The 27,705-nt window shown below is 34.9% G+C and overlaps 1 protein-coding gene across 2 annotated transcripts in view; it reads left to right on the top strand.

Annotated features, from left to right (window-relative positions):
• The window catches only part of LOC144345432 (cyclic AMP-dependent transcription factor ATF-2-like), a 36,954-nt gene that overhangs the window by 1,858 nt on the left and 7,391 nt on the right, over positions 1-27,705 (top strand). The window contains exons 1-9 of one of the 2 annotated variants that reach the window (XM_085494653.1): positions 2,281-2,328; positions 8,887-8,959; positions 9,439-9,538; positions 11,753-11,886; positions 13,154-13,437; positions 16,191-16,398; positions 17,853-17,980; positions 22,849-23,011; positions 27,012-27,123. In XM_085494653.1, coding sequence (XP_085350779.1) covers positions 2,315-2,328; positions 8,887-8,959; positions 9,439-9,538; positions 11,753-11,886; positions 13,154-13,437; positions 16,191-16,398; positions 17,853-17,980; positions 22,849-23,011; positions 27,012-27,123 — 1,216 coding nt within the window. In that variant the 5' untranslated portion in view covers positions 2,281-2,314. Of the gene's footprint in view, positions 1-2,280; positions 2,329-8,886; positions 8,960-9,438; positions 9,539-11,752; positions 11,887-13,153; positions 13,438-16,190; positions 16,399-17,852; positions 17,981-22,848; positions 23,012-27,011; positions 27,124-27,705 lie in introns of those variants that run through there. The other variant, XM_085494654.1, reaches the window with a different exon arrangement.

The raw sequence follows: 27,705 nt of genomic DNA, 5'->3' as shown, positions 1-27,705 counted from the left end.
ATGAAGGTCAAACAAGCTACATGCATCCACAACTTGACACACAACAATTTATCTTTCTCCAAAATCCTTCAGCCCACCCCAGTACTCAAATGGGTGACCCCTTAAATTACATCAGGGCGCATGATTCAAGCCTTTGTCTCTGCTGCATACTGTACTCTCATTTGTTTGCACCTTGAGTCATACTCTGGACATCACAAACCCATTCTCTTCCTTTTTATGAACAAAAAAATAAACTTAAATGACAGTTGAATTCAACCAGTCGATCAATGAGCACAGTGAAATCATTTGAAAATGTTCCAATGTTATTCCGTCATCCAATAGAAATCTCATTTTTTTTTTAAATTTATGAAAATGGGTGGAATATGGTTGCGGTATCGGTAGTATCTACTTTTAACTCATACATGTACATTGTTTTTGAAATTTTGTATTTTGAGGGAGTGTTCGTGAAGTCAAACATCGTCACAAGTCAAATCAAAGGAGATTACTTAGTAAACACCTAATAGACCAATCAGAGATCAGGTTGTTTGTTGTCAATTTTATTTTCTATGTTTCAAATTCTACTTTGTACATACATGCTCTAACTCGTCTGTGAATTCTTACCTAAAGAAACCTATCATGGAAAAAACCAGTGCACTGAAAACCTTCGGTATCATGTAAAATTTGACAAGAAATCTTAAAATCTGCTGAGAAAACAAATCTGGATATCCCACACGTTGGGTATACATAGAAAACAATGATTGTTAAGGGATTATTTTAGTGTAATGATATTGTCCATTTTGCCACTAGACTTTCTCCCCCAAATTTGTCTGCATCTTTTTCTTGTATTCTTTCAATATTTCTGGAAATGAACACTAATTTTGGAGCCAACATACAAAATTTAAGTAAATTTTCAATTTTTAATAAAAAAATTTGGCCGTTTTTCTTTAAAACTTCTGAAGGACTATTTTGCGAATTTTTGATGAAAAGAAGGAACTGGGGAGGAAAAAGTTAATAATATCTTTACATCTTATTTACATTAAAAAAATATTATAGAGGGCTTTTTTTTTGTATGTTCTACCAATGACCTGCAGGGTTTGTTATTCCATTGTTCGGTTCTATAATTGAATCAAACAAATTTTTTGGTATTTGCGACCATTTTATTGTAATTTATTTGAATTCGAATGCTAAATGAAATGAAAAATTGTCAAACGCTTTGCTACCAGTTTTATAAAATATTTGTGAATGTATATACCGTAAGAGACGACGTCAAAAGATCGATGTCGGATAAAAAACTTATTTGCTTTAGTTTGGAGGTGGGGGGTTTTGACCTCAAAAAGTTTCTATTCTACAAAAACGATTTTATTTTTTAATGAAGTCAAAAAAAATCTTGGAGTATTTGTTATATTTTTTTTTTCTATCCAATCATAGCCAAAAATAACAGAAAATAAAAAACAAACATCCAAGACGAGAAAATGGTTTGGTCCGAGTGTAAAGTTATTTTACACCCACCCGGTAACCAACTGCTATGGCATACTACTGTCAGATTATCAATTTGTATTTAATGGTGAATGTAGTCTGACGCCATGGTCAATATTTATCAATTAAGTTTCAGTGGGGGGTAGGGGGGTTTTGGGAAAAAAACTAAAAGAATTAAGTTTTTTATCCGACATTGAACTTTTGATGTTGTTCCTAACACTCTTACTTTGTACTGTATTCTACATTATTAATACTGTAGAATACTTTATTTTCGCTTGGAATTTATTTTCGCTATTTTCGCTGAAGGAATGATTCCGTGAAAATAAAATCCAGTGAATATACTTTTTTTCCTATATTTCACATTAAACTCATGAAAAATCTGTGAAAATAAATTCTAAGCAAAACCCCCAAAAAGCCTTTTCAGCGAAAATTAATTCCAGCGAAAATAAAGTATTCCACAGTATTATGCGTGTGTCCTTTGACATGGAATGTGAGTGATTTTTATGAAATTTTGTCCTTAATAATGCCAGAAAAATTGAAATCGCCAACAAATTGTTAGAAGTAAAATTAAATGGTTTACAGACATTTTCTGGGTGCTTTTTTAGTGTGTCAATTATGCTTCATATCAGAAAATGAAGTGTTTTTGTCACTTCCTCAACCACTGCAATTTGACCTGACACGGTTTCCATTTCATACATAAACTGGTTGGTAAATACAGGGGAATCCCCTATGATGGAATCATCAATTATTGGGAATCCCCTATGATGTCATGTCAATTGATTGGAGTTCACGATGATGTCATCACTTGAATAGCAAAGGTGAAATTAACCCTCCTTCCAGTAGTGTTTTGACGGCTGTCATGATGAAATCAATGTGAGTGAGTGCTTTCTGTTTGTTTTCTAATTTCGACCATTAACTAATTTCAACCATTATCAATCACTGTTAACTAGCGCTTGGCATAATCTTGTCTGGCAGAGTCTTGTTTTCCCTCATTGTATTAACCTTAGAAATAGTATCAGATTTTTTTTTTATTGTTTCTTTGGAAAATGTAGGATTCCTGTATTAAGTAATGAAGTGAATGACTGCTCTTTGTATAAATCTGTATTTTTCCTCTGTGTTACGTTTTACCATTCATAGTTTGGAGTGAAGCCAAATAGCAAACAGTTCATTGAAATGATGGAATTTGTACAAGAAACTAACTCACTGGATTAAATTATTTAATTTTAGTAGATTTTATATTCCACTAAATTCACTGGTTTGTGAAGGAAACAATATACCGGTACATTCTGTGGTTGACTCACTGGGTTTAATTTAAGTAGATTTAATGTTGCAGGGATATTCACTAAGTTTTAAATTCACTGGTTTGTGAATGAAACAATACATTCTGTGATTATTAAACTCTCTGGGTTTAATTTAAGTAGATTTAATGTTGCAGGGATATTTACTTGGTTTTAAATTCACTGGTTTGTGAAGGAAACAATACATTCTGTGGTTAACTAACTGGGTTTAATTTTAGTAGATTTGATGTTGCAGGGATATTCACTAGGTTTTAAATTCACTGGTTTGTGAAGGAAACAATACATTCTGTGGTTATTAAACTCACTGGGTTTAATTTAAGTAGATTTAATGTTGCAGGGATATTTAATAAGTTTTAAATTCACTGGTTTGTGAAGGAAACAATACATTCTGTGGTTAACTCACTGGGTTTAATTTAAGTAGATTTAATGTTGCAGGGATATTCACTAAGTTTTAAATTCACTGGTTTGTGAATGAAACAATACATTCTGTGATTATTAAACTCTCTGGGTTTAATTTAAGTAGATTTAATGTTGCAGGGATATTTACTTGGTTTTAAATTCACTGGTTTGTGAAGGAAACAATACATTCTGTGGTTAACTAACTGGGTTTAATTTTAGTAGATTTGATGTTGCAGGGATATTCACTAGGTTTTAAATTCACTGGTTTGTGAAGGAAACAATACATTCTGTGGTTAACTAACTGGATTTAATTTTAGTAGAATTCATGTTGCAGGGATATTTACTATGTTTAAATTCACTGGTTTGTGAAGGAAACAATACATTCTGTGGTGAACTCACTGGGTTTAATTTTAGTGGATTTGATGTTGCAGGAATATTCACTAGGTTTTAAATTCACTGGTTTGTGAAGGAAAAAATACATTCTGTGGTTAACTAACTGGGTTTAATTTTAGTAGATTTGATGTTGCAGGGATATTCACTAGGTTTTAAATTCACTGGTTTGTGAAGGAAACAATACATTCTGTGGTTAACTAACTGGATTTAATTTTAGTAGAATTCATGTTGCAGGGATATTTACTATGTTTAAATTCACTGGTTTGTGAAGGAAACAATACATTCTGTGGTGAACTCACTGGGTTTAATTTTAGTGGATTTGATGTTGCAGGAATATTCACTAGGTTTTAAATTCACTGGTTTGTGAAGAAAACAATACATTCTGTGGTTAACTCACTGGGTTTAATTTTTGTAGATTTGATGTTGCAGGGTTATTCACTAGGTTTTAAATTCACTGGTTTGTGAAGCAAACAATACATTCTGTGATTAACTAACTGGGTTTAATTTTAGTAGATTTGATGTTGCAGGGATATTCACTAGGTTTTAAATTCACTGGTTTGTGAAGGAAACAATACATTCTGTGGTTAACTCACTGGGTTTAATTTTAGTAGATTTGATGTTGCAGGGATATTCACTAGGTTTTAAATTCACTGGTTTGTGAAGGAAACAGTACATTCTGTGGTTAACTAAATGGGTTTAATTTTAGTAGATTTGATGTTGCAGGGATATTCACTAGGTTTTAAATTCACTGGTTTGTGAAGGAAACAATACATTCTGTGGTTAACTAACTGGGCTTAATTTTAATTTTAATAGATTTGATGTTGCAGGGATATTTATTAAGTTTTAAATACACTGGTTTGTGAAGGAAACAATATATTCTGTGATTAACTAACTGGGCTTAATTTTAGTAGATTTCATGTTGCAGGGATATTCACTAGGTTTTAAATTCACTGGTTTGTGAAGGAAACAATACATTCTGTGGTTAACTCACTGGGTTTAATTTAAGTAGATTTAATGTTGCAGGGATATTCACTAAGTTTTAAATTCACTGGTTTGTGAATGAAACAATACATTCTGTGATTATTAAACTCTCTGGGTTTAATTTAAGTAGATTTAATGTTGCAGGGATATTTACTTGGTTTTAAATTCACTGGTTTGTGAAGGAAACAATACATTCTGTGGTTAACTAACTGGGTTTAATTTTAGTAGATTTGATGTTGCAGGGATATTCACTAGGTTTTAAATTCACTGGTTTGTGAAGGAAACAATACATTCTGTGGTTAACTAACTGGATTTAATTTTAGTAGAATTCATGTTGCAGGCATATTTACTATGTTTTAAATTCACTGGTTTGTGAAGGAAACAATACATTCTGTGGTTAACTCACTGGGTTTAATTTTAGTAGATTTCATGTTGCAGGGATATTCACTAGGTTTTAAATTCACTGGTTTGTGAAGGAAACAATACATTCTGTGGTTAACTCACTGGGTTTAATTTTAGTAGATTTGATGTTGCAGGGATATTCACTAGGTTTTAAATTCACTGGTTTGTGAAGGAAACAATACATTCTGTGGTTAACTAACTGGGTTTAATTTTAGTAGATTTCATGTTGCAGGGATATTCACTAGGTTTTAAATTCACTGGTTTGTGAAGGAAACAATACATTCTGTGGTTAACTAACTGGGCTTAATTTTAATTTTAATAGATTTGATGTTGCAGGGATATTTATTAAGTTTTAAATACACTGGTTTGTGAAGGAAACAATATATTCTGTGATTAACTAACTGGGCTTAATTTTAGTAGATTTCATGTTGCAGGGATATTCACTAAGTTTTAAATTCACTGGTTTGTGAAGGAAACATTACATTCTATTTTAACACAGGTTTCTAATTTAAATGACCATGGATCACATGACAACAAAATGCTGTGATATTTTTAGCCCTGCACAGTAACTACTAATATAATATCAGATCACCCATAATGCATTGTACCAATCCTACCTACTGTAATAGAATTCTATTAAGCTGGAATTAATTTTCGCTGAAATGACATTTGGGGTGTTTTATTTTCACTGATTTTTGCTGAGTTGAATGTAAAATATAGAAACAAAGATGTATTCAGTGGATTTCAGTTTCAATGAATCATCCCTTCAGTGAAATAGCAAAAATGAATTCCAAGCAAAATCAATATTCATTAAAAGTATCGTTTAATTATCAGCATAAAATTTTTCGAGATTTGATGTTTAATGGCGTTTAAGACAAAAGTCGCTGTGACTAAGGTCTGCAGTGAAAAATAATCACTATTGCAGAATTTTGCGATTCGTACTTGATTAATGAAAATTAAAATTTATGAGATTTATAAGTACCGAGATACGTGTATGTATGTTACATTGTAACAATTGTACTTAGGATGTGAGTCACTGAATGAACCAGACAATTGACTGACTCACATTGTTCACTGTGCACATACCAATGTGATAGCTCACACAATAGCATTGTACAAGGTAGTAAGATGGCTTGTACAGTACAGTCCAAGCATAACTTAACATTTAACTTTCTTTTAGCTGGTTTAAAAGTAACTTAGCTTGCTTTCAGAACCATATATCTACAGTACAGTCCAAGCATAACTTAACATTTAACTTTCTTTTAGCTGGTTTAAAAGTAACTTAGCTTGCTTTCAGAACCATATATCTACAGTACAGTCCAAACATAACTTAACATTTACATTTTAGCTGGTTTAAAATTAGCTTAGCTTGATTTTAAAACCACTGTATCTACAGTACAGTCCAAGCTCTAGCATAACTTTACATTTAGATTTTAGCTGGTTTAAAACTAGCTTTATAGCTAGCTTTCAAAACCATATATCTACAGTACAGTCCAAGCATAACTTAACATTTAGATTTTAGCTGGTTTAAAACTAGCTTTATAGCTAGCTTTCAAAGCCACATATCTACAGTACAGTCCAAGCATAACTTAAACATTTTGTTTTTAGCTGGTTTAAAAGTAGCTTACACAAATTTAGCTTGCTTTCAAAACCACTGTATCTACAGTACAGTCCAAGCATAACTTTACATTTAGATTTTAGCTGGTTTAAAACTAGCTTTATAGCTAGCTTTCAAAGCCATATATCTACAGTACAGTCCAAGCATAACTTAACATTTAGATTTTAGCTGGTTTAAAAGTAACTTAGCTTGCTTTCAAAACCATATATCTACAGTGCAGTCCAAGCATAACTTAACATTAAGATTTTAGCTGGTTTAAAAGTAACTTAGCTTGCTTTCAAAACCACTGTATCTACAGTACAGTCCAAGCATAACTTAACATTTAGATTTTAGCTGGTTTAAAAGTAACTTAGCTTGCTTTCAAAACCACTGTATCTACAGTACAGTCCAAGCATAACTTAACATTAAGATTTTAGCTGGTTTAAAAGTAACTTAGCTTGCTTTCAAAACCACTGTATCTACAGTACAGTCCAAGCATAACTTAACATTTAGATTTTAGCTGGTTTAAAAGTAACTTAGCTTGCTTTCAAAACCACTGTATCTACAGTACAGTCCAAGCATAACTTAACATTTAGATTTTAGCTGGTTTAAAAGTAACTTAGCTTGCTTTCAAAACCACTGTATCTACAGTACAGTCCAAGCATAACTTAACATTTAGATTTTAGCTGGTTTAAAAGTAACTTAGCTTGCTTTCAAAACCACTGTATCTACAGTACAGTCCAAGCATAACTTAACATTAAGATTTTAGCTGGTTTAAAAGTAACTTAGCTTGCTTTCAAAACCACTGTATCTACAGTACAGTCCAAGCATAACTTAACATTTAGATTTTAGCTGGTTTAAAAGTAACTTAGCTTGCTTTCAAAACCACTGTATCTACAGTACAGTCCAAGCATAACTTAACATTTAGATTTTAGCTGGTTTAAAAGTAACTTAGCTTGCTTTCAAAACCACTGTATCTACAGTACAGTCCAAGCATAACTTAACATTTAGATTTTAGCTGGTTTAAAAGTAACTTAGCTTGCTTTCAAAACCACTGTATCTACAGTACAGTCCAAGCATAACTTAACATTTAGATTTTAGCTGGTTTAAAAGTAACTTAGCTTGCTTTCAAAACCACTGTATCTACAGTACAGTCCAAGCATAACTTAACATTTAGATTTTAGCTGGTTTAAAAGTAACTTAGCTTGCTTTCAAAACCACTGTATCTACAGTACAGTCCAAGCATAACTTAACATTTAGATTTTAGCTGGTTTAAAAGTAGCTTAGCTTTCTTTGAAAACCATATATCTACAGTACAGTCCAAGCATAACTAACATTTACATCTTATCTGGTTTAAATAGTGTAAAGTTATCTGTCTATGTCTCATATAAGTAACACATATTGTACAGTCTGAGTGTAACTTAGCATTAAATGCGAAAAAGCTACCTTCAAAATTTCCATATCAGGTGTGAAGAGTAATCGGCATAAGTATGTCTTATATCAGCAGGGATTGCGTTAACCCCATATTTTGCTTCCCAGACTCCAATTATTGAAGAGGGACCCAGTTTTACAGGCAAGCTCTGGGGTCCAATTTCTAATAAATTTATCCATGGTCAAAATTTCAATTTCTTAAAATTTTATAAGTGGGACTCGTCTTGCTGAGACATTAGCGCTAACCCTGATTAGTAGCATTGATAAATACTACAAAGAAATTATTGAAATTTTTGATGACAGTGACATTCACTTTACAAATTATGACTTTTTTTACGAAAATGCAAAGGCAGCAAGCGGATTGCCAGCTTGGAAGTTAAGTTACGATCAGACTGCACTGTATGTTTTTTTTAGTAATAACATCCGTAAATACTACAAAGAAAATATTTAAATTATTGATGAAAATGATGATCACAAAAGCAAAGCTAGCTGATACACAAACTATTTAAAGATATGTTGCAGTTTTGTAAGCATTGTATTAAGTAGCATTCAACATTTTCATCACTTGTTCCATCTTTTCATCTCAAATTCACAAAATAGTCCCGTTTATAGTCTGCACTTTCCTTCAGAAGATTTGAACAAAAATAACCAATTTTTTTTTGAGTAAAAACTGAAAAGTGACATACATTTTGTCTGTTGGCTCTAAAATTAGGGTTCATTTCCAGAAATATTGACGAAAATAAGAAAAAAGTGCGAAAACAATTTTAGGGGAAAACTCTGGTGGTTAAAAACAATGCAATATTCAGCTTTAATCATGTAACAGCATACAACATTGTAGTAAGACTGAAAAGCTAAACAATGACAAATGTGAAAATCCGGCAGTTAGATATTTATTGTCAAAATTATGTTTTCTTTAAATTTTTTTTATAGAGTTCTACTGAAAACTCGGAGTATGAGTAGTGATGATAAACCGTTCGCATGTACAGCAACCGGCTGTACTCAGGTATGTATGATTACCCTTGATGCCCAATCACATTGCTCATTTACTATCATGTGACCTTTGATGTCCAATCACATCACTAGTTTACTATCAGGTGACATTTGGTGTCCAATCACATTACTAGTTTACTACCATGTGACTTTGATGTCCAATCGCATCACTAGTTTACTATCAGGTGACCTTTGATGTCCAATCGCATCACTAGTTTACTATCAGGTGAAGATTGATGTCCAATCACACTACTAGTTTACTATCAGGTGACTTATGATGTCCAATCACACTACTAGTTTACTATCATGTGACCTTTGATTTCCATTCACATCACTAGATTACTATCATGTGACCTTTTATATCTCATCTCCGAAGTTATGGTCTAAAATTATTATTTATGGGGAATGTCAATAACCTCTTTCAAAGAAATTCTTAAATCTTCACTATGATATGTTTATTATAAATCAAAGATTATAATTTGTATTTTTCAGAGGTTTACCAATGAAGATCATCTAACTGTGCATAAACAGAAACATGAAATGACCTTAAAATTTGGACCACCTAAGTTTGGTGATGGAACTCTGCCTGTGGGTAAGTGCTTTTATAGTTTACTGTCAGTGAACCTCTGATATCCAATCCCATCCTTATTTTACTATCAGGTGACCCTTGATATCCAATCACATCCTTACTATAGTTTACTATCAGGTGACCTTTTTAATATCCAGTCACATCATTAGTTTACTATCAGGTGACCTCTGATATCCAATCACATCCTTATTTTACTATCAGGTGACCCTTGATATCCAATCACATCCTTACTATAGTTTACTATTAGGTGACCTTTTTAATATCCAGTCACATCATTAGTTTACTATCAGGTGACCTCTGATATCCAATCACATCCTTAGTTTTACTATCAGGTGACCTTTGATATCCAATCACATCCTTAGTTTACTATCAGGTGACCTTTTTAATATCCAGTCACATCATTAGTTTACTATCAGGTGACCTCTGATATCCAATCCCATCCTTATTTTACTATCAGGTGACCTTTGATATCCAATCATATCCCTAGTTTACTATCAGGTGCCCTTTTTTAGCTCCGCTGTCGACTTTGTCGAGCGGAGCTTATCATATGAGTGATTGTTCGTCGTCCATCGTCGTCCGTGTCAATGATTTACTTTTTTGACTTCTTCTTGAAAACTACAAGCCTGAATGCTTTGATACTTGGTGTATATGTACCTTGGGTAGACTACTCTCAGATTTGTTCATTTCATGATGATATCTTCAATTCTCTAATTTTGGTGAATATTTTTGTCATTTTTAGTAAAAAGTGATCTTTTCAACTTCTTGTTAAAAACCGCAAGTCCAATTGCTTTGATATTACATATATAGGTACTACATGTGGACCTCTCTCAGATTTGTTCATTTTGTAATGATATCTTTAATTCTCTAATTTTGTGTATATTTTTGTCATTTTTGGTAAAAAGTGATATTTTCGACTACTTGTTGAAAACCGCAAGTCCAATTGCTTTGATATTACATATATAGGTACTACATGTGGACCTCTCTCAGATTTGTTCATTTTGTAATGATATCTTTAATTCTCTAATTTTGGTGAATATTTTTGTAATTTTTGGTAAAAAGTGATCTTTTCAACTTCTTGTTAAAAACCGCAAGTCCAATTGCTTTGATATTACATATATAGGTACTACATGTGGATCTCTCTCAGATTTGTTCACTTTGTAATGATATCTTTAATTCTCTAATTTTGGTGAATATTTTTGTCATTTTTGGTAAAAAGTGATATTTTCGACTTCTTGTTGAAAACCGCAAGTCCAATTGCTTTGATATTACATATATAGGTACAACATGTGGACCTCTCTCAGATTTGTTCATTTTGTAATGATATCTTTAATTCTCTAATTTTTGTGAATATTTTTGTAATTTTTGGTAAAAAGTGATATTTTCGACTTCTTGTTGAAAACCGCAAGTCCAATTGCTTTGATATTACATATATAGGTACTACATGTGGACCTTTCTCAGATTTGTTCATTTCATGATGATATCTCTAATTCTCTAATTTTGATGAATATTTTTGTAATTTTTGGTAAAAAGTGATATTTTCGACTTCTTGTTGAAAACCGCAAGTCCAATTGCTTTGATATATTACTGTGGAATACTTTATTTTCGCTGGAATAAATTTTCGCTGAAAAGGCTTTTTGGGCGTTTTGTTTGGAATTTATTTTCACTGATTTTTGATGAGTTTAATGTGAAATATAGGAAAAAAAGTATATTCACTGGATTTTATTTTCATGGAACCATCCCTTCAGCGAAAATAGCGAAAATAAATTCTAAGCAAAAATAAAGTATTCTACAGTATACATATAGGTACTACATGTGGACCTCTCTCAGTTTTGTTCATTTTCTAATGATATCTTCTGTTCTTTAATTGCCATGTGCATTGCTAACAGCGGAGCTATCTCAGCCGACAGGCTGCTTGTTTTAATATCTAATCACATCCTTAGTTTACTATCAGGTGAAATTTTTAATATCCAATCACATCACTGGTTTACTATCAGGTGACCTCTGATATCCAATCACATCCCTAGTTTACTATAAGGTGATATTTTTAATATCTAATTACATTTATAGTTTACTATCTGGTGACCTTTGTAATATCCAATTACATCCCTAGTTTACTATCAGGTGACCTTTTTAATATCCAATTACATCCTTAGTTTACTATCAGGTGACCTATAATATCCAATCACATAAGTTGAAACCTTGTATCATTGTTTCTAGCTGATCAGACACCTACACCAACAAGGTTTCTCCGAAATTGTGAGGAAGTCGGTCTGTTTCAAGAACTTCCAAACGTCAATCCATTTGAACATGAATTTAAAAAAGCCAGTGAAAAACAGTTTGCAGATAAGGAGGTAAGTGTTAAAAGTTCAAGTGTCACCATGGCGATATGGAGTTGAATGTTCTAAGACCTTGCTAAAAAAAAATGTTTCTGGTCAAATACTTATTTTAGTTTGGCTGAAATATTTCTACGAGGTATACTTTCATAAATTTGTCAACAGAGGGCGCTGTGTAGTGGCTGAATAAGTGCCGACACACTTACCAAAAACATAACTTTTTCCACAGACTCATTGGGTCTCTCTTCTGTGTCTTTAAAGTTGCTCTCCAAGGATATTCATAGTGATTATTGTGTTGTCTTGTGACTATTATGGGATGTATTTGATGGTATAAATTTTCCTGCAATATTGGGGAAGGATTGCTAGGATTTTAGTTAACGTTGCCTGAGGTGTAGTATAGTCTAGATGTAAGTTAATTTTTCATAAAAATGAATAAAAATAATAAATATAGAATGATTTCAACATTTTTTTCTAGTATTTAGCAGTGTACTGATATGAGACATATTTAGACGAATTATTCTGCAATAAGTAGATTAATGGCTGTTTTGAAAAATAAGCTGAGCTACCTGTAGGCCTGTTTCAAGTTGTTACAACGGCACTGAAGCAACTCACTGTTTCTGCATTGAAATGGTATTCTAACGCTATTCTAGCAAGGGAAATTTGAACACACTATCATCCAATAGACGATTCACTGCGAATTCCTGTGTTACTGTAGAATACTTTATTTTCGCTTGCAATTCATTTTTGCTATTTTCGCTGAAGGGATGATTCTGTGAAAATAAAATCCAGCGAATATACTTTTTTTTTTATATTTCACATTAAACTCATCAAATATCAGTGAAAATATATTCCATACAAAACACCCAAAAAGCCATTTCAGCGAAAATTAATTCCAGCGAAAATAAAGTATTTCACAGTATGTGAAAAAAAAAAGTCAGGACAAACAAAGCTCGTATTGGGATTCGACAAAAATGCAAAATATTTTTTTTGCCTATTTCAACGCTTAATAATAGAATAAAGAGTTAATTTTGATGGAGTGAGGATCAATGCTATATATTTTTCTTTGAAAGAACTGCAATTCAACAATTCAATTTTGTCTGTTTGATTGGAAATTACAGAAAATGTGAACAAAATTTTCCAAATTTGACACTCGAAGCGTTAACAACTGCAGTGAATGAAAACTTCACTTGGCCCAAAATTAAACAAAAAATCCTAGAAAAGTCTTCAAAATGTGCAAATATTTGTGAGAGAATTAATTACAAATTCATCATATTTTATTTTGAAGGCATTAGAATCTGGAATTGTTTCTGCATCGACATTAGTTATAAAAATCCCCACGGTGGAGTCGCCATTATCATCAACTGTGGAAACCATGGCAACAGACTCTGTCGGGAGCACCAGTAACAACACAATGTCGTCGCCTGACACTGTGTCAACTACTACGAACGAAGACGAAGTTGCGGCTGTGCATTCAACAATGCAGGAACCGGTTACTGTGGCAACACCAATTTCTATTTCTTCCATCACAACACAAGCTCCATCACAGTTGTTCGCCCAAGTGCATCATGGGTAAGTAAAATATGAAATGACATCATGATCACTTTCATGTTTAATATCCCACTATATTGAGTGACTGTTTATAATCCCCGTTCGGACGAAGTCCGAAAACGGGGACTTATAATTCGGTCTCCGTCTGTGCGTCTGTGCGTCTGTGTGTCCGTGCGTCCGTCCGGAGTCATATCTCAGAATCCCTTGGACCGATTCCGTTCATTCTTTGCATGTGCCTAGTACTTTACCTGGGACATATGCACATGCAGTGGTTTAGCGATTCGATTCAAAATGGCCGACTGGCAGCCATCTTGTTTTTTGAAAATGTTGTATTTTGGACATGCTTTGTCAGTTTTCATTCAAATTTGATACATAGATTATACATGTTAGGATACATGTCCATGACAATTTATTTCACAATTGGATCAAAGATGGCTGACTGGCAGCCATCTTGTTTTTTGAAAATGTTGAATTTTGGACATGCTTTGTCAGTTTTCATTCAAATTTAGTACATCGATCGAACATGTTAGGATACATGTCCCCGACCATCCGTGAGTTCCTGAGTCTGTCCGTCCGTCCGTCCGTCCGTCCGTTCGTGCGTCAGTCTGTCAATAGTAATATTTCAGAATCCTGTGGACCGATTCCGTTCATTCTTTGCATGTGGGACATATGCACATGCAGTGGTTTAGCGATTCGATTCAAAATGGCCGACTGGCAGCCATCTTGTTTTTTGAAAATGTTGTATTTTGGACATGCTTTGTCAGTTGTCATTCAAACTTGGTACATAGATTATACATGTTAGGTTACATGTCCAGTACAATTTATTTCGCAATTGGATCAAAGATGGTCGACTGGCAGGCATCTTGTTTTGTTTTTTTATGCGGTATCTTGAAAGTGCTCTGTCAGTTTTCATTCAAATTTGGCACATACATGTACTTTATACATGTTAGGATGCATGTCCATGACAATTTGTTTCAAAATCTGGTCAAGGATGGCCGATTGACAGCAATCTGACTTTTTGGCCTTACTACTATATTTCCACAATTTATGTACCATTTTCATTCGTATTTGGCACATACATCATACATATCAGTGTGTTTCATAATCAGATCAAAGATGGCCAAATAACGGCTGTTTTTATTTTTGACCATATTACTACTACACGGAACACGTGTTTTGATGTAAATAAACAATCTGTTGTATACGCCACTTGTTTTTTTGTAATTTGATTCAATATGACTGCCCAATGTCCAATTCTTGTGTAAAAGCACTAAATCATAATTTTTTACAAATCCATCTCCTATTAATGGTTTCAATCTAATCTCAATGACTTCATCAGCATCAAATTGATATGTCAGATCACAAAATTTGGGACGGGGACTGTGTCATTAACAATGACTTGTTGCTTATGTCTCTGAGAAAACCTCTATAGTTAATTTTTCTACAGTACAGTCCAGGGGAGTCGTCACCTGCGCATGCGTCAGATCGTCATAGGGTGTCATTGTTTACATACACACATGTCTACCCATGAGCCTTTGCGTTTTTAGCGTGCGTTGTTATCCTCGCTTGGGACTCAATTCTCGCATGTGCGCAGGTGATGACCCTCTCGCTTTAACATTTAGTTAGCTTTTAGCTGGTTTAAAAGTAGCTTATCTTGCTGAAACAAAACTGCCAATTATCTAAATATTAAAAAGGTCACCTGATAGTAAACTAAGGATGTGATTGGATATCAAAGGTCACCTGATAGTAAAATAAGGATGGGATTGGATATCAGAGGTCACCTGATAGTAAACTAATGATGTGACTGGATAGTAATCTGTCCAAATATGGATTCTATTTTTAACATACTGTAGAAAACTTTATTTTTGCTTGGAATTTATTTTCGCTATTTTCCCTGAAGGGATGATTCCATGAAAATAAAATCCAGCGAATATACTTTTTTTCCTATATTTCACATCAAACTCATCAAAAAACAGTGAAAATAAATTCCATATAAAATGCCCCAAAAGTCTTTTCAGCGAAAATTAATTCCAGCGAAAATAAAGTATTCCACAGTAGGTAAATACTAGGTATAATATGTATAAGTTGAAATTATTGTAGCAATGATAGCAACTCACTTTAAAATTTGCGTGCTCTTACGAAAAAACGAAACCAGCTCGATAGCCAGCTTGGGAGTTAAGTTACTCCCGGACTGTACTCTACTTTTCGAGGCTAATAGTGTGATAATAGTCTAATTTACAGCTGAAAATTTGCCTTTTCAAGAATAAGACATTAATTATGTTATCCAATCACCTCACTCGTTTACTGTCAGCTGACTAGTGGTATCCAATCACATCACTCGTTTACTGTCAGCTGACTAGTGGTATCCAATCACATCACTCGTTTACTGTCAGCTGACTAGTGGTATCCAATCACCTCACTCGTTTACTGTCAGCTGACTAGTGGTATTCAATCACATCACTCGTTTACTGTCAGCTGACTAGTGGTATCCAATCACATCACTCGTTTACTGTCAGCTGACTAGTGGTATCCAATCACCTCACCCGTTTACTGTCAGCTGACTAGTGGTATCCAATCACATCACTCGTTTACTGTCAGCTGACTAGTGGTATCCAATCACATCACTCGTTTACTGTCAGCTGACTAGTGGTATCCAATCACATCACTCGTTTACTGTCAGCTGACTAGTGGTATCCAATCACATCACTATTAGATTCCAAAAGTTAAGTTATGCCTGCATTGTGCTGTAACTAAGTTCTTTTTTCGCTGTCAAGGTCAAATCCGTCTTCAGTGCCTATAGTATTAAGATTACCCAATGGATCAACATTGCCCTGTACTCTACCAGCGTCAATAACTAATCCTAACGTGCCTTTCCCCACTGCTATATCGGCTGTTTCCTTGACAACACAACAAGCCCTGGTGAATCAGCAGCATCAGCAGCAGCAGCAACAGCAACAGCAACAGCCGTCGGAAGCCAAAATGGTGAGTATAAAATGTGGATTTTTTGTTTCCCTGGACAGTATTGTCAGAATTTATTTATTGTGCTGCTTAATTTTTTTGTCTCCAGTTTCCCCTTTTCATCACAAATTTCCAAAATAGTCCTATTTATAGTCCACACTTTCCTTAAGAAAATTGGGACAAAAATAGCAAAAACTGAAAATTTATTCATATTTTGTCGATTGGCTCAAAAAATAAGGGCTCACTTCTAGAAATATTGAGAAATGTAAGACAGAAATGCATAGAGATTTTTCTAGAAAGAAAACTGCATATTAAAGGGAGCACTGCAATTCAGCAGCGCCACCAAGTGGGGGAGATAGGGTTCTCCCTACCAGGGTGTGGAGTTTTTAATAATTCTAAGTTAAAATGGAGCATTCTATGGCTTCCTTGGGGCCAAAATTACTATCAGACAGGTCAAAGTTGAAGACTGTGGTCACATGTGATCTCTGGTCAATCAGAATTTTTTATTTGCCAGAGGATCTGCTACCCAGGGTAAGGTGGCGCTTAGCCATGGCATGACATGAGGGCGCCGCGCCCCATTCCCTTGTTTAAAAAAAATCCCTGGTGCAGAAAAATTTGGGTGAGAAAGTCAGGGGGTGAAAAAGGTTAGAAGCAGTAGTCACTATGTAGACACCTGTAGCAAAAAATAAAATTCTCACTAGAGGGCGCATTTCATTGAAAAAAATAGAGCATCGTCCCCTGTACAGATGAAATTTTAGGAAATAGAGGGCGCTCTTATATTCATAAAAACAAACGTTGATGGTGCTGTTTCATATATACTGTGGAATACTTTATTTTCGCTGGAATTAATTTTCGCTGAAAAGGCTTTTTGGGCGTTTTGTATGGAATTTATTTTCACTGATTTTTGATGAGATAATGTAAAATATAGGAAAAAAAAGTATATTCGCTGGATTTTATTTTCATGGAATCATCCCTTCAGCGAAAATAGCGAAAATAAATTCCAAGCGAAAATAAAGTATTCTACAGTATATACAAATATAGCAATACAATTAGCTACCAGTATACAACAGAAACATTGGTAAGAAAACTGATACACAAAACAACGGTATAACGGAAAACAGCAGTATGAAAATACAAAATTAGTTTTAATAAATTTTCAATAATAAATTTTTAATAATGATGTCAAAATGTCAACAGGTTTCATAAACCAAAATGTGGCGTTAATTAGCATTAACAACCAGAGGTAAAATTAAAACCTCATATGATTGGATATCATCAGTTACCTGATAGTAAACTAGTGACTTGATTGGATATCATAGGTCACCTGATAGTAAACTAGTGATTTGATTGGATATCATCAGTCACCTGATAGTAAACTAGTGATTTGATTGGATATCATAGGTCACCTGATAGTAAAATAGTTATTTGATTGGATATCTAACCTCTAACTCAAACATGTATCATTTTTATCCCCCTAGAAATTAAAAGCTGCCTTAATACAGGGAAATATGAATGTGATGTCTCAAGCTGTGGAAGTGGTAACCAGGCAACAAGAGCAGCAAGAACAACAGCAACAACAAATGTTGCAAGCAGAACCACAAAGGGCGTAAGTCTAGATTATTATAACCCATGTTCATTGTTCGCAGCCCAGAACTACCCATTCTTCCTAAAACACCCTGTGTTTGATAGTGGTGTCACCATAGGTACCTTTTTTGCTAATGTCAGCCCAGAACTACCCATTCTTCCTAAAACACCCTGTGTTTGATAGTGGTGTCACCATAGGGTACCTTTTTTGCTAATGTCAGACCAGAACTACCCATTCTTCCTAAAACACCCTGTGTTTGATAGTGGTGTCACCATAGGGTACCTTTTTTGCTAATGTCAGCCCAGAACTACCTATTCTTCCTAGAACACCCTGTGTTTGATAGTGGTGTCACCATAGGGTACCTTTTTTGCTAATGTCAGACCAGAACTACCTATTCTTCCTAGAATACCCTGTATTTGATAGTGGTGTTCACCATAGGGTACCTTTTTTTGCTAATGTCAGATCAGAACTACCCATTCTTCCTAGAACACCCTGTATTTGATAGTGGTGTCACCATATGGTACATTTTTTTTGCTAATGTCAGACCAGAACTACCTATTCTTCCTAGAACACCCTGTGTTTGATAGTGCTGTCACCACAGGGTACCTTTTTTTGCTAATGTCAGACCAGAACTACCTATTCTTCCTAGAACACCCTGGGTTTGATAGTGCTGTCACCACAGGGTACCTTTTTTGTTAATGTCAGCCCAGAACTACCTATTCTTTCTAGAACACCCTGTGTTTGATTGTGGTGTCACCATAGGGTACATTTTTTTGCTAATGTCAAACCAGAACTACCTATTCTTCCTAGAACACCCTGTGTTTGATAGTGCTGTCACCATAGGGTACCTTTTTTTGCTAATGTCAGACCAGAACTACCTATTCTTCCTAGAACACCCTGTGTTTGATAGTGGTGTTCACCATAGGGTACCTTTTTTTGCTAATATCAGCCCAGAACTACCTAGTCTTCCTAGAACACCCTGTGTTTGATAGTGGTGTCACCATAGGGTACCTTTTTTGCTAATGTCAGACCAGAACTACCTATTCTTCCTAGAACACCCTGTGTTTGATAGTAGTGTTCACCACAGGGTACCTTTTTTTGCTAATGTCAGACCAGAACTACCTAGTCTTCCTAGAACACCCTGTGTTTGATAGTAGTGTTCACCATAGGGTACCTTTTTTTGCTAATATCAGCCCAGAACTACCTAGTCTTCCTAGAACACCCTGTGTTTGATAGTGGTGTCACCATAGGATACCTTTTTTTGCTAATGTCAGATCAGAACTACCTAGTCTTCCTAGAACACCCTGTATTTGATAGTGGTAGTTGACACATCAATATAGTTCATTTGTTCAAAGAATCTTTCAACTCTCACAAATACCATGGACGCGAAGAGTTAACTGGGGGTTAAATGAAAGGGAACATCTTTCTTGGACAAAAAACACGTCTGTACAAGATTATGTGTGCAAGGTTAGATTTATAGAAGGTACATGACCGCTTAACTCTGTGTTTTTTACCGAATCCGGTATAATGAAATGTGACACAAGGTCAATCGCCCGACCAATCAAAAATGTCAATTTACGCACCATAGGGCGGTTCACTTAAATGACGTAATAGAATAATGGCGGACACATGGCCGATGCAACCCTGTGGACCAGCGACGAAAAAGCCATGTACCAAGCTTTCCATCACGGAAATTCGTAATCAATGTGCTGACCGATGGATATTTATCGACTGAGTAATAATCTTGCCCAACATCTGTAGTGTCGTGGGGGAATGATTTTTTTCACGTCAAATCTTTACCGAACCTAAACTGCTTGCTAACTGAAAGGCGGTGATGACGGAGATCATCTGCGATTGCGGCGACACCAAATACTGATAACATAACATAACATTATATGTATATTTTTAATGTTCATGCAATATATTCTGAGTTATCCACTTTATTCTGGCGCGCGAATTAATAGGATACAATTTTAACCATGTTTTTGAACGCCACGAATTAAAAGGATACATTTAAAAATTAGCGTTCGAAAATAAAATGGGTGCGCGAACTAATAGAGACCGCGAATTAATCAAGTTTTTACGGTACCTAGTCTTCCTAGAACACCCTGTGTTTGATAGTGGTGTCACCATAGGGTACCTTTTTTTTGCTAATGTCAGCCCAGAACTACCTGTTCTTTCTAGAACACCCTGTATTTGATAGTGGTGTTCACCACAGGGTACCTTTTTTTGCTAATGTCAGCCCAGAACTACCTAGTCTTCTTAAAATACCCTGTATTTGCTAATGGTATCACCACAAGGTACCTTTCATTTGCTTGTGTTACAATAATGTTTCTTTCCTTTGATAGTGTTTGCCCTGAACTCCTTCCTCTTCTTAGAAAACTCTGTAGTGTAAAATACTTTAATTTCACTTGGAATTTTTTTCCCAGTGAAAATACTTATTTTGCTTCTAACTCATCCAAATTCATTGAAAATAAATGTCATACAAAACAGCCAAAATGTCTTTTCAGCAAAAATAATCCAGCTTAAATAAAGTATTTTACAGTATTTTCTTAATGGTGTCACCACAAGGTACCTCTTTTTTTACCAGTGTCAGCCCAGAACATCCTTTTCATCCTAGAACACCCTGTATTTGCTAATGGTATCTCCACAAGGTACCTTTTTTCCCAATGTTAGCCCAGAACACCCTTTTCATTCTAGAACACCCTGTATTTGCTAATGGTATCTCCACAAGGTACCTTTTTTCCCAATGTTAGCCCAGAACACCCTTTTCATCCTAGAACACCATGTATTTGCTAATGGTGTCTCCACATGGTACCTTTTTTGTCAGTGGTTAGCCCAGAACACCCTTTTCATCCTAGAACACCCTGTATTTGTCAATGGTGTCTCCACAAGGTACCTTTTTGGCCAGTGTTAGTCCAGAATATTCTTTTCATTCAGAACACCCTGTATTTGCTGATGGTATCTCCATAAGGTACCTTTTTTGCCAGTATTAGTCCAGAACACCCTTTTCATCCTAGAACACCCTGTATTTGCTAATGGTATCTCCACAAGGTACCTTTTTTGTCAGTGTTAGCCCAAAACACCCTTTTCATCCTAGAACACCATGTATTTGCTAATGGTGTCTCCACATGGTACCTTTTTTGCCAGTGTCAGCCCAGAACACCCTTTTCATCCTAGAACACCCTGTATTTGCTAATGGTATCTCCACAAGGTACCTTTTTTGCCAGTGTTAGCCCAGAAGATCCTTTTCATCCTAGAACACCATGTATTTACTAATGGTATCTCCACAAGGTACCTTTTTTGCCAGTGTTAGCCCAGAACACCCTTTTCATTCTAGAACACCCTGTATTTGCTAATGGTATCTCCACAAGGTACCTTTTTTGCCAGTGTTAGCCCAGAAGACCCTTTTCATCCTAGAACACCATGTATTTGCTAATGGTGTCTCCACATGGTACCTTTTTTGCCAGTGTTAGTCCAGAACACCCTTTTCATTCAGAACACCCTGTATTTGCTGATGGTATCTCCATAATGTACTTTTTTTGTCAGTGTCAGCCCAAAACACCCTTTTCATCCTAGAACACCCTGTATTTGCTAATGGTATCTCCACAAGGTACCTCTTTTTTACCAGTGTCAGCCCAGAACACCCTTTTCATCCTAGAACACCATGTATTTGCTGATGGTATCTCCACAAGGTACCTTTTTTACCAGTGTCAGCCCAGAAGACCCTTTTCATCCTGGAACACCCTGTATTTGCTAATGGTGTCTTCAAATGGTACCTTTTTTGTCAGTGTTAGCCCAGAACACCCTTTTCATCCTGGAACACCCGGTATTTGCTAATGGTGTCTCCACATGGTACCTTTTTTTGCCAATGTTAGCCCAGAACACCCTTTTCATCCTAGAACACCCTGTATTTGCTAATGGTGTCACTACAAGGTACCTCTTTTTTACCAGTGTCAGCCCAAAACACCCTTTTCATCCTAGAACACCATGTATTTGCTGATGGTATCTCCATAAGGTACCTTTTTTGCCAGTGTTAGTCCAAAAGACCCTTTTCATCCTAGAACACCATGTATTTGCTAATGGTGTCTCCACAAGGTACCGCTTTTTTACCAGTGTCAGCCCAGAACACCCTTTTCATCCTATAACACCCTGTATTTGCTAATGGTGTCTCCACAAGGTACCTTTTTGGCCAGTGTTAGTCCAGAATATTCTTTTCATCCTTAACACCCTGTATTTGCTAATGGTGTCACTACAAGGTACCTCTTTTTTACCAGTGTCAGCCCAGAACACCCTTTTCATCCTAGAACACCATATATTTGCTGATGGTATCTCCATAAGGTACCTTTTTTGCCAGTGTTAGTCCAAAAGACCCTTTTCATCCTAGAACACCATGTATTTGCTAATGGTGTCTCCACAAGGTACCTCTTTTTTACCAGTGTCAGCCCAGAACACCCTTTTCATCCTATAACACCCTGTATTTGCTAATGGTGTCTCCACAAGGTACCTTTTTGGCCAGTGTTAGTCCAGAATATTCTTTTCATCCTATAACACCATGTATTTGCTAATGGTGTCTTTCCATGGTACACTTTTTTTTGTCAGTGTCAGCCCAGAACACTCTTTTCTTTCTAAAACACCCTGTATTTGCTAATGGTGTCTCCACATGGTACCCCTTTTTTGCCAGTGTCAGCCAAGAACACCCTTTTCATCCTAGAAACCCTGTATTTGCTAATGGTATCTCCACAAGGTAAACTTTTTTGCTAGTGTCAGCTCAGAACAGCCTTGGTTTTATAAATTGTTAAATATTTCCCACAATGCATTGGACTGTTCAATATTTCATTGGATTGTGTTTTTAAAATTATCTGATGTTGGTATTTTATCTACCTCAGTCGACGGAGACGAAACACAGATGATGATCCTGACGAACGACGCAGAAAATTTTTAGAACGAAACCGAGCAGCGGCAACAAGGTGTCGAAATAAAAAGAAAAGCTGGATTACAGAGCTGGAAAAGAAGGCGGAAAATTTGACGCAGACAAACAACCAATTACAGGTCAGTTATATTGAACTTTGACCCTTCAATAAACTAGAAGTCTGCTAGTATCTGCAAATTCATGAAAAAATAACTTTTTAAAGCACAGATTACCAATTCATATATTGGCCCTGTGACTAGGATTTGCAACATACACAAAAACAGTGTAGCTTCTTTGTAGAAATTAGTTTTCAAACTAGCTGACCCAATGTTGGAATCAATATACTGTAATGGTGTCTTACCGTGACGCTGTAATATAAGATGTATAAATGAACAGGTAAGAAATGTACATTTTAAGAATTGAATAAAAAAAAAACAAAAACAAAAACAGTGTATGTAAGGATGTATGGAGCAGTTTCATTGAATTTTGAATTCGTGCACAGTAAATTTTTTCAGTTTCATTTTTGCTGAATAAAAAATTCTGAAAAAAAAGTTAGGATGTACCTTGTATGCTGTGACATTCAATAATGGAAATTTAAGCTGAATTTGGTCAAAGGGGTCCAAACCTATAAGCAAAGGTCAAAGGTCACTACCCATCTCATGTCGTCCTAGTCTTGACTTCTACGAAATCACTGTTCTGCTATTCTCTAGAATGAGCATCCAGGTATTGTCGTTGCTTGGCAACCGCAACCATTGAAAACTATGATAAAAAAATCACAGACAAATATGCTTTGGGGCTAATTGTTGAGACTCCCCTGAACAGTGTAACAAGATATACCTCCAAATGTGAAACATATATAAATACGGTTATTCAGGATTGCCTCATAGTTTAGTTTATGCTGTTTTCACTGACTTTTTGACCGGCGTTTCACAGCAGCTTGCGCAGAGCTAATAGTAATACATGTATTGGTGCACGTCTGGCAATGTAGAATATTCTCTGATGTAGCTCTCCAGAATACTGTAGAATACTTTATTTTAGCTGGAATAAATTTTCGCTGAAAAGGCTTTTTGGGCGTTTTGTATGGAATTTATTTTCACTGATTTTTGATAAGTTTAATGTGAAATATATAAAAAAAAGTATATTCACTGGATTTTATTTTCACGGAATCATCCCTTCAGCAAAAATAAATTCCAAGCGAAAATAAAGTATTCTACAGTATTCATGGTTTTTGTTTGAACATTGATCTTCATGCAAATAATCATATTTTCAAAACTTGCTTTAGCAGAGCCCCTATAGGCATTTGTTTTTATTCAAAGAACGAGCGCAAACATTCAGGTTTTTTCATTTCACTTCCTGACTTTCACTTCCTCAGTTGCCTTTCGCTGTTGTTCATTTCAATTATAAATCTCAGCTCATCAAATTTCACTTTGTTCAGTGTATTGTTTTTGTTCATAAGTCCAACATTCCTGGAGTGTCCATGTCCATGTCACATGACCCTATTAAAGAGAAAGTCAAGACTGACAACATACCGTAAAATCTGTATTAGAAGCAACATCTCTAATAAAAGCCACATCCCCCTGTTGCCTTGTACCATTTTAATAGAAGGCCGCAGCTTCTAATACAGTATACTAATATTTTACAGTAATACATCCAGATAAAAGAGCTCGAGAAATGTAAGAACATGCAAGTTACAGTTTTTTTATATCACTTTTCATTTTGAAGTTATGGATGAAATCATTTTCTCAATTTCTATGATGTCATACTTTACCCATAATCCTTTGCTTGAGAATCACGATGGCTGACTACATATTACTGTGGAAAAAGTTGAATATCTAGAGAATGAATAGTGATATAAAAAAACTGTAAATTGCATTCTCCTACATTTGTGGAGCTTTTTTTTTTTGAGGGGTCATTAAGTTGCTTGGCTTGATGTTTCCTTTAATTTCCACTTATTCAAAATTGCATGTTCTGGTTGTACATGTTGTACATATACTGTACAATAACAATAATAACTGTTTTATGAAAAAAAAACAAAATTTCAAAATATAAATTTAACCATTAAAATAAAAGAACAGTCTTCAAAATGAGATGAGTTTTCAGACTTCTCTTCTAAATATTGATTGACTGACAAATGAAGAGTGAAAGTTCATTCCACAAAAGGGAGGGGGGGCATAATTGCTAATTTTCACTGGGTTTAAATTTAGCTGATTTACCATTTCAGGCATATTCAGTGGGTTTTAAATTCACGGTTTTATCATTTGGATAATGTTTTCCATGCTAAATTTTACATATTCACTGGGTTTTAATGTAGCGCATTTTCCAGTCAGCGAAATAAGCAAAATTAAAACCCAGTAAATAATTTATCCTTTTACAGTAATTGCTAAAAGAACGACAACCATATGTTTTTGTGGTACATTTTGAATCTTGTTTTTTAAATAACAAAAGATCAGTGTTATATGACCCGAGGCTACTATGACCCGGTTCATAACAGTCAACCGAGTCACATAAATAAATTGGAGCAGAATTATTTAAAATTTTATAAACAGTCAACAGTATCTTTAAAATTTATTCTTTCACGAATGAGTAGCCAATGCAAAATCATAAAAAGGAAGGTTCAGAAAAAAAATGGCCGATGATATTGTTAAAGGGGAACCTTTCAAACCCAGGGATTGCACCAAAGGATCATGGGACACTATTGTTTAAGTTGTTTACAATGTTAATCTATCTTTTCTTATCCACTGTAATTTTAATCCAGAAAATAAATTTGTTGTGAGATTAGGCTTAACTGGAAGGTGTGCCTTTAAATAAAACAATTTATTAGGTGTGAATAACAGTAGAGATACTGTAGAATACTTTATTTTCGCTTGGAATTTATTTTCGCTATTTTCGCTGAAGGGATGATTCCGTGAAAATAAAATCCAGCGAATATACTTTTTTTCCTATATTTCATATTAAACTCATCAAAAATCAGTGAAAATAAATTCCAAGCAAAACGCCCAAAAAGCCTTTTCAGCGAAAATTAATTCCAGCGAAAATAAAGTATTCCACAGTATTGTAATTAGCAGTAACATAATCAACTGTACAGTTTTCTGTAGAGGCTTTGTTTGACATGATGATTAGACTCGTGAAAAATCTCTGGGCATGTTGATGTTTGATTGGTTTATTTTTGTAATTGGACAAATACTTGCTTATTTTTCATCATCGATGAACACATTTGTCTGTGCGCTACTTCAGATCTGGGACTTATCAATATCACACACCTTAATATCAATGAGATCATTTATACTAAACATTGTCTTACAGGAATGGATTAGTGTCATGGGTTTTTGAAACCTTTCTTTTAGGGGACAATTCTTCAAATATGCTTCTTGAGTACATTGCAGCTGAAATGCTAGCCATGAATATAATAATAATAATAATATATGCACAGATACAAATAAATACATAATAAATTAGATTGGAATGGTCGCAAAAATAAAATGTAAATAATTATGTGTTCTCTCCAAGCATAAGTTATATATAAATTTACCAAGTTTAATTGTAAATATGGGTTTTGATTCTGAAATAATGAAATAAACTTTATCTCTGTAGTTGGGGAGTAGTAATACTGTGCAATAAACTTCAACCTATTTAGGACATACTAATGTAAAGTGGTATTCGTCCTCAATTACACTACAGCCAAAAGAACACAACCTCTGGTTACGTGGAGTACCACTGGCCCTACCCTTTTCAATATGTAGTGTATGGGACGAGATCCTTAATCTACATAAAGCATTTCTGTATATTGCAGAAGATTGACCAATATTTGTAAGATATTTCTCACATGTTAATTCATGTTTCACCTTACAATAAGTTAGGACTTTTATTAATTTCAGAGCTCCAATCCCGCTGGAAATACCGAAGCACCTGTTTAAACAGTTCCAAGAGTACACCAGAATTACTTAAATATTGGTCAATCCAGTCATAGATATATTCCGATTTTAGGCTCGGTTTAAAACATCAAAACAAAATGGCCGCCAATTTAACATTAATTGCATCACAATTGTAATAATAAAATATTTACTGTGTTAACCTTTTAGGACCTGACGTATCATTTCAGGCTATTTAATAAATTCTGTCAATGTTTTTTTTTTTATTCAGAATGAAGTTTCCTTGTTGCGTAATGAAGTTGCTCAGTTAAAACAGTTATTGTTAGCGCATAAGGATTGTCCAATCACAGCGTTACAACACAAACCACAGCGCATCATATCAGGTGAGGAAACTAGGTTAAGTACAAGTTCACTTTCAAAAATGTTTCATGTTCAGTGAAACCTGTTTAAACCGAACGAAAGTATAGAGATATCTGTCTAAACCAAACACCAGTACAGTGAAACCATTCTAGATTGAACAAAAGTACAGTAAAACCTGTCAAGAACGAACACAAGTACAGTGATATCTGTCTAGGCTGGACACCAGTACAGTGATATCTGTCTAGACTGAACACCAGTACAGTGATATCTGTCTAAACCGAATTACCAGTACAGTGATATTTGTCTACACTGAACACCAGTACAGTGATATTTGTCTACACTGAACACCAGTACAGTGATATTTGTCTACACTGAACACCAGTACAGTGATATTTGTCTACACTGAACACCAGTACAGTGATATCTGTCTAAACCGAATACCAGTACAGCGATATCTGTCTAGACTGAACACCAGTACAGTGAAACCTGTCTACACTGAACACAAGCACAGGGATATCTGTCTAAACCGAATACCAGTACAGTGATATTTGTCTAAACCGAATACCAGTACAGCGATATCTGTCTAGACTGAACACCAGTACAGT

Source organism: Saccoglossus kowalevskii, chromosome 20, assembly GCF_978046115.1.
Source record: "Saccoglossus kowalevskii chromosome 20, keSacKowa6.1, whole genome shotgun sequence".
NCBI lineage: Eukaryota > Metazoa > Hemichordata > Enteropneusta > Harrimaniidae > Saccoglossus > Saccoglossus kowalevskii.
This window is presented reverse-complemented; position numbering and strand designations above follow the sequence as displayed.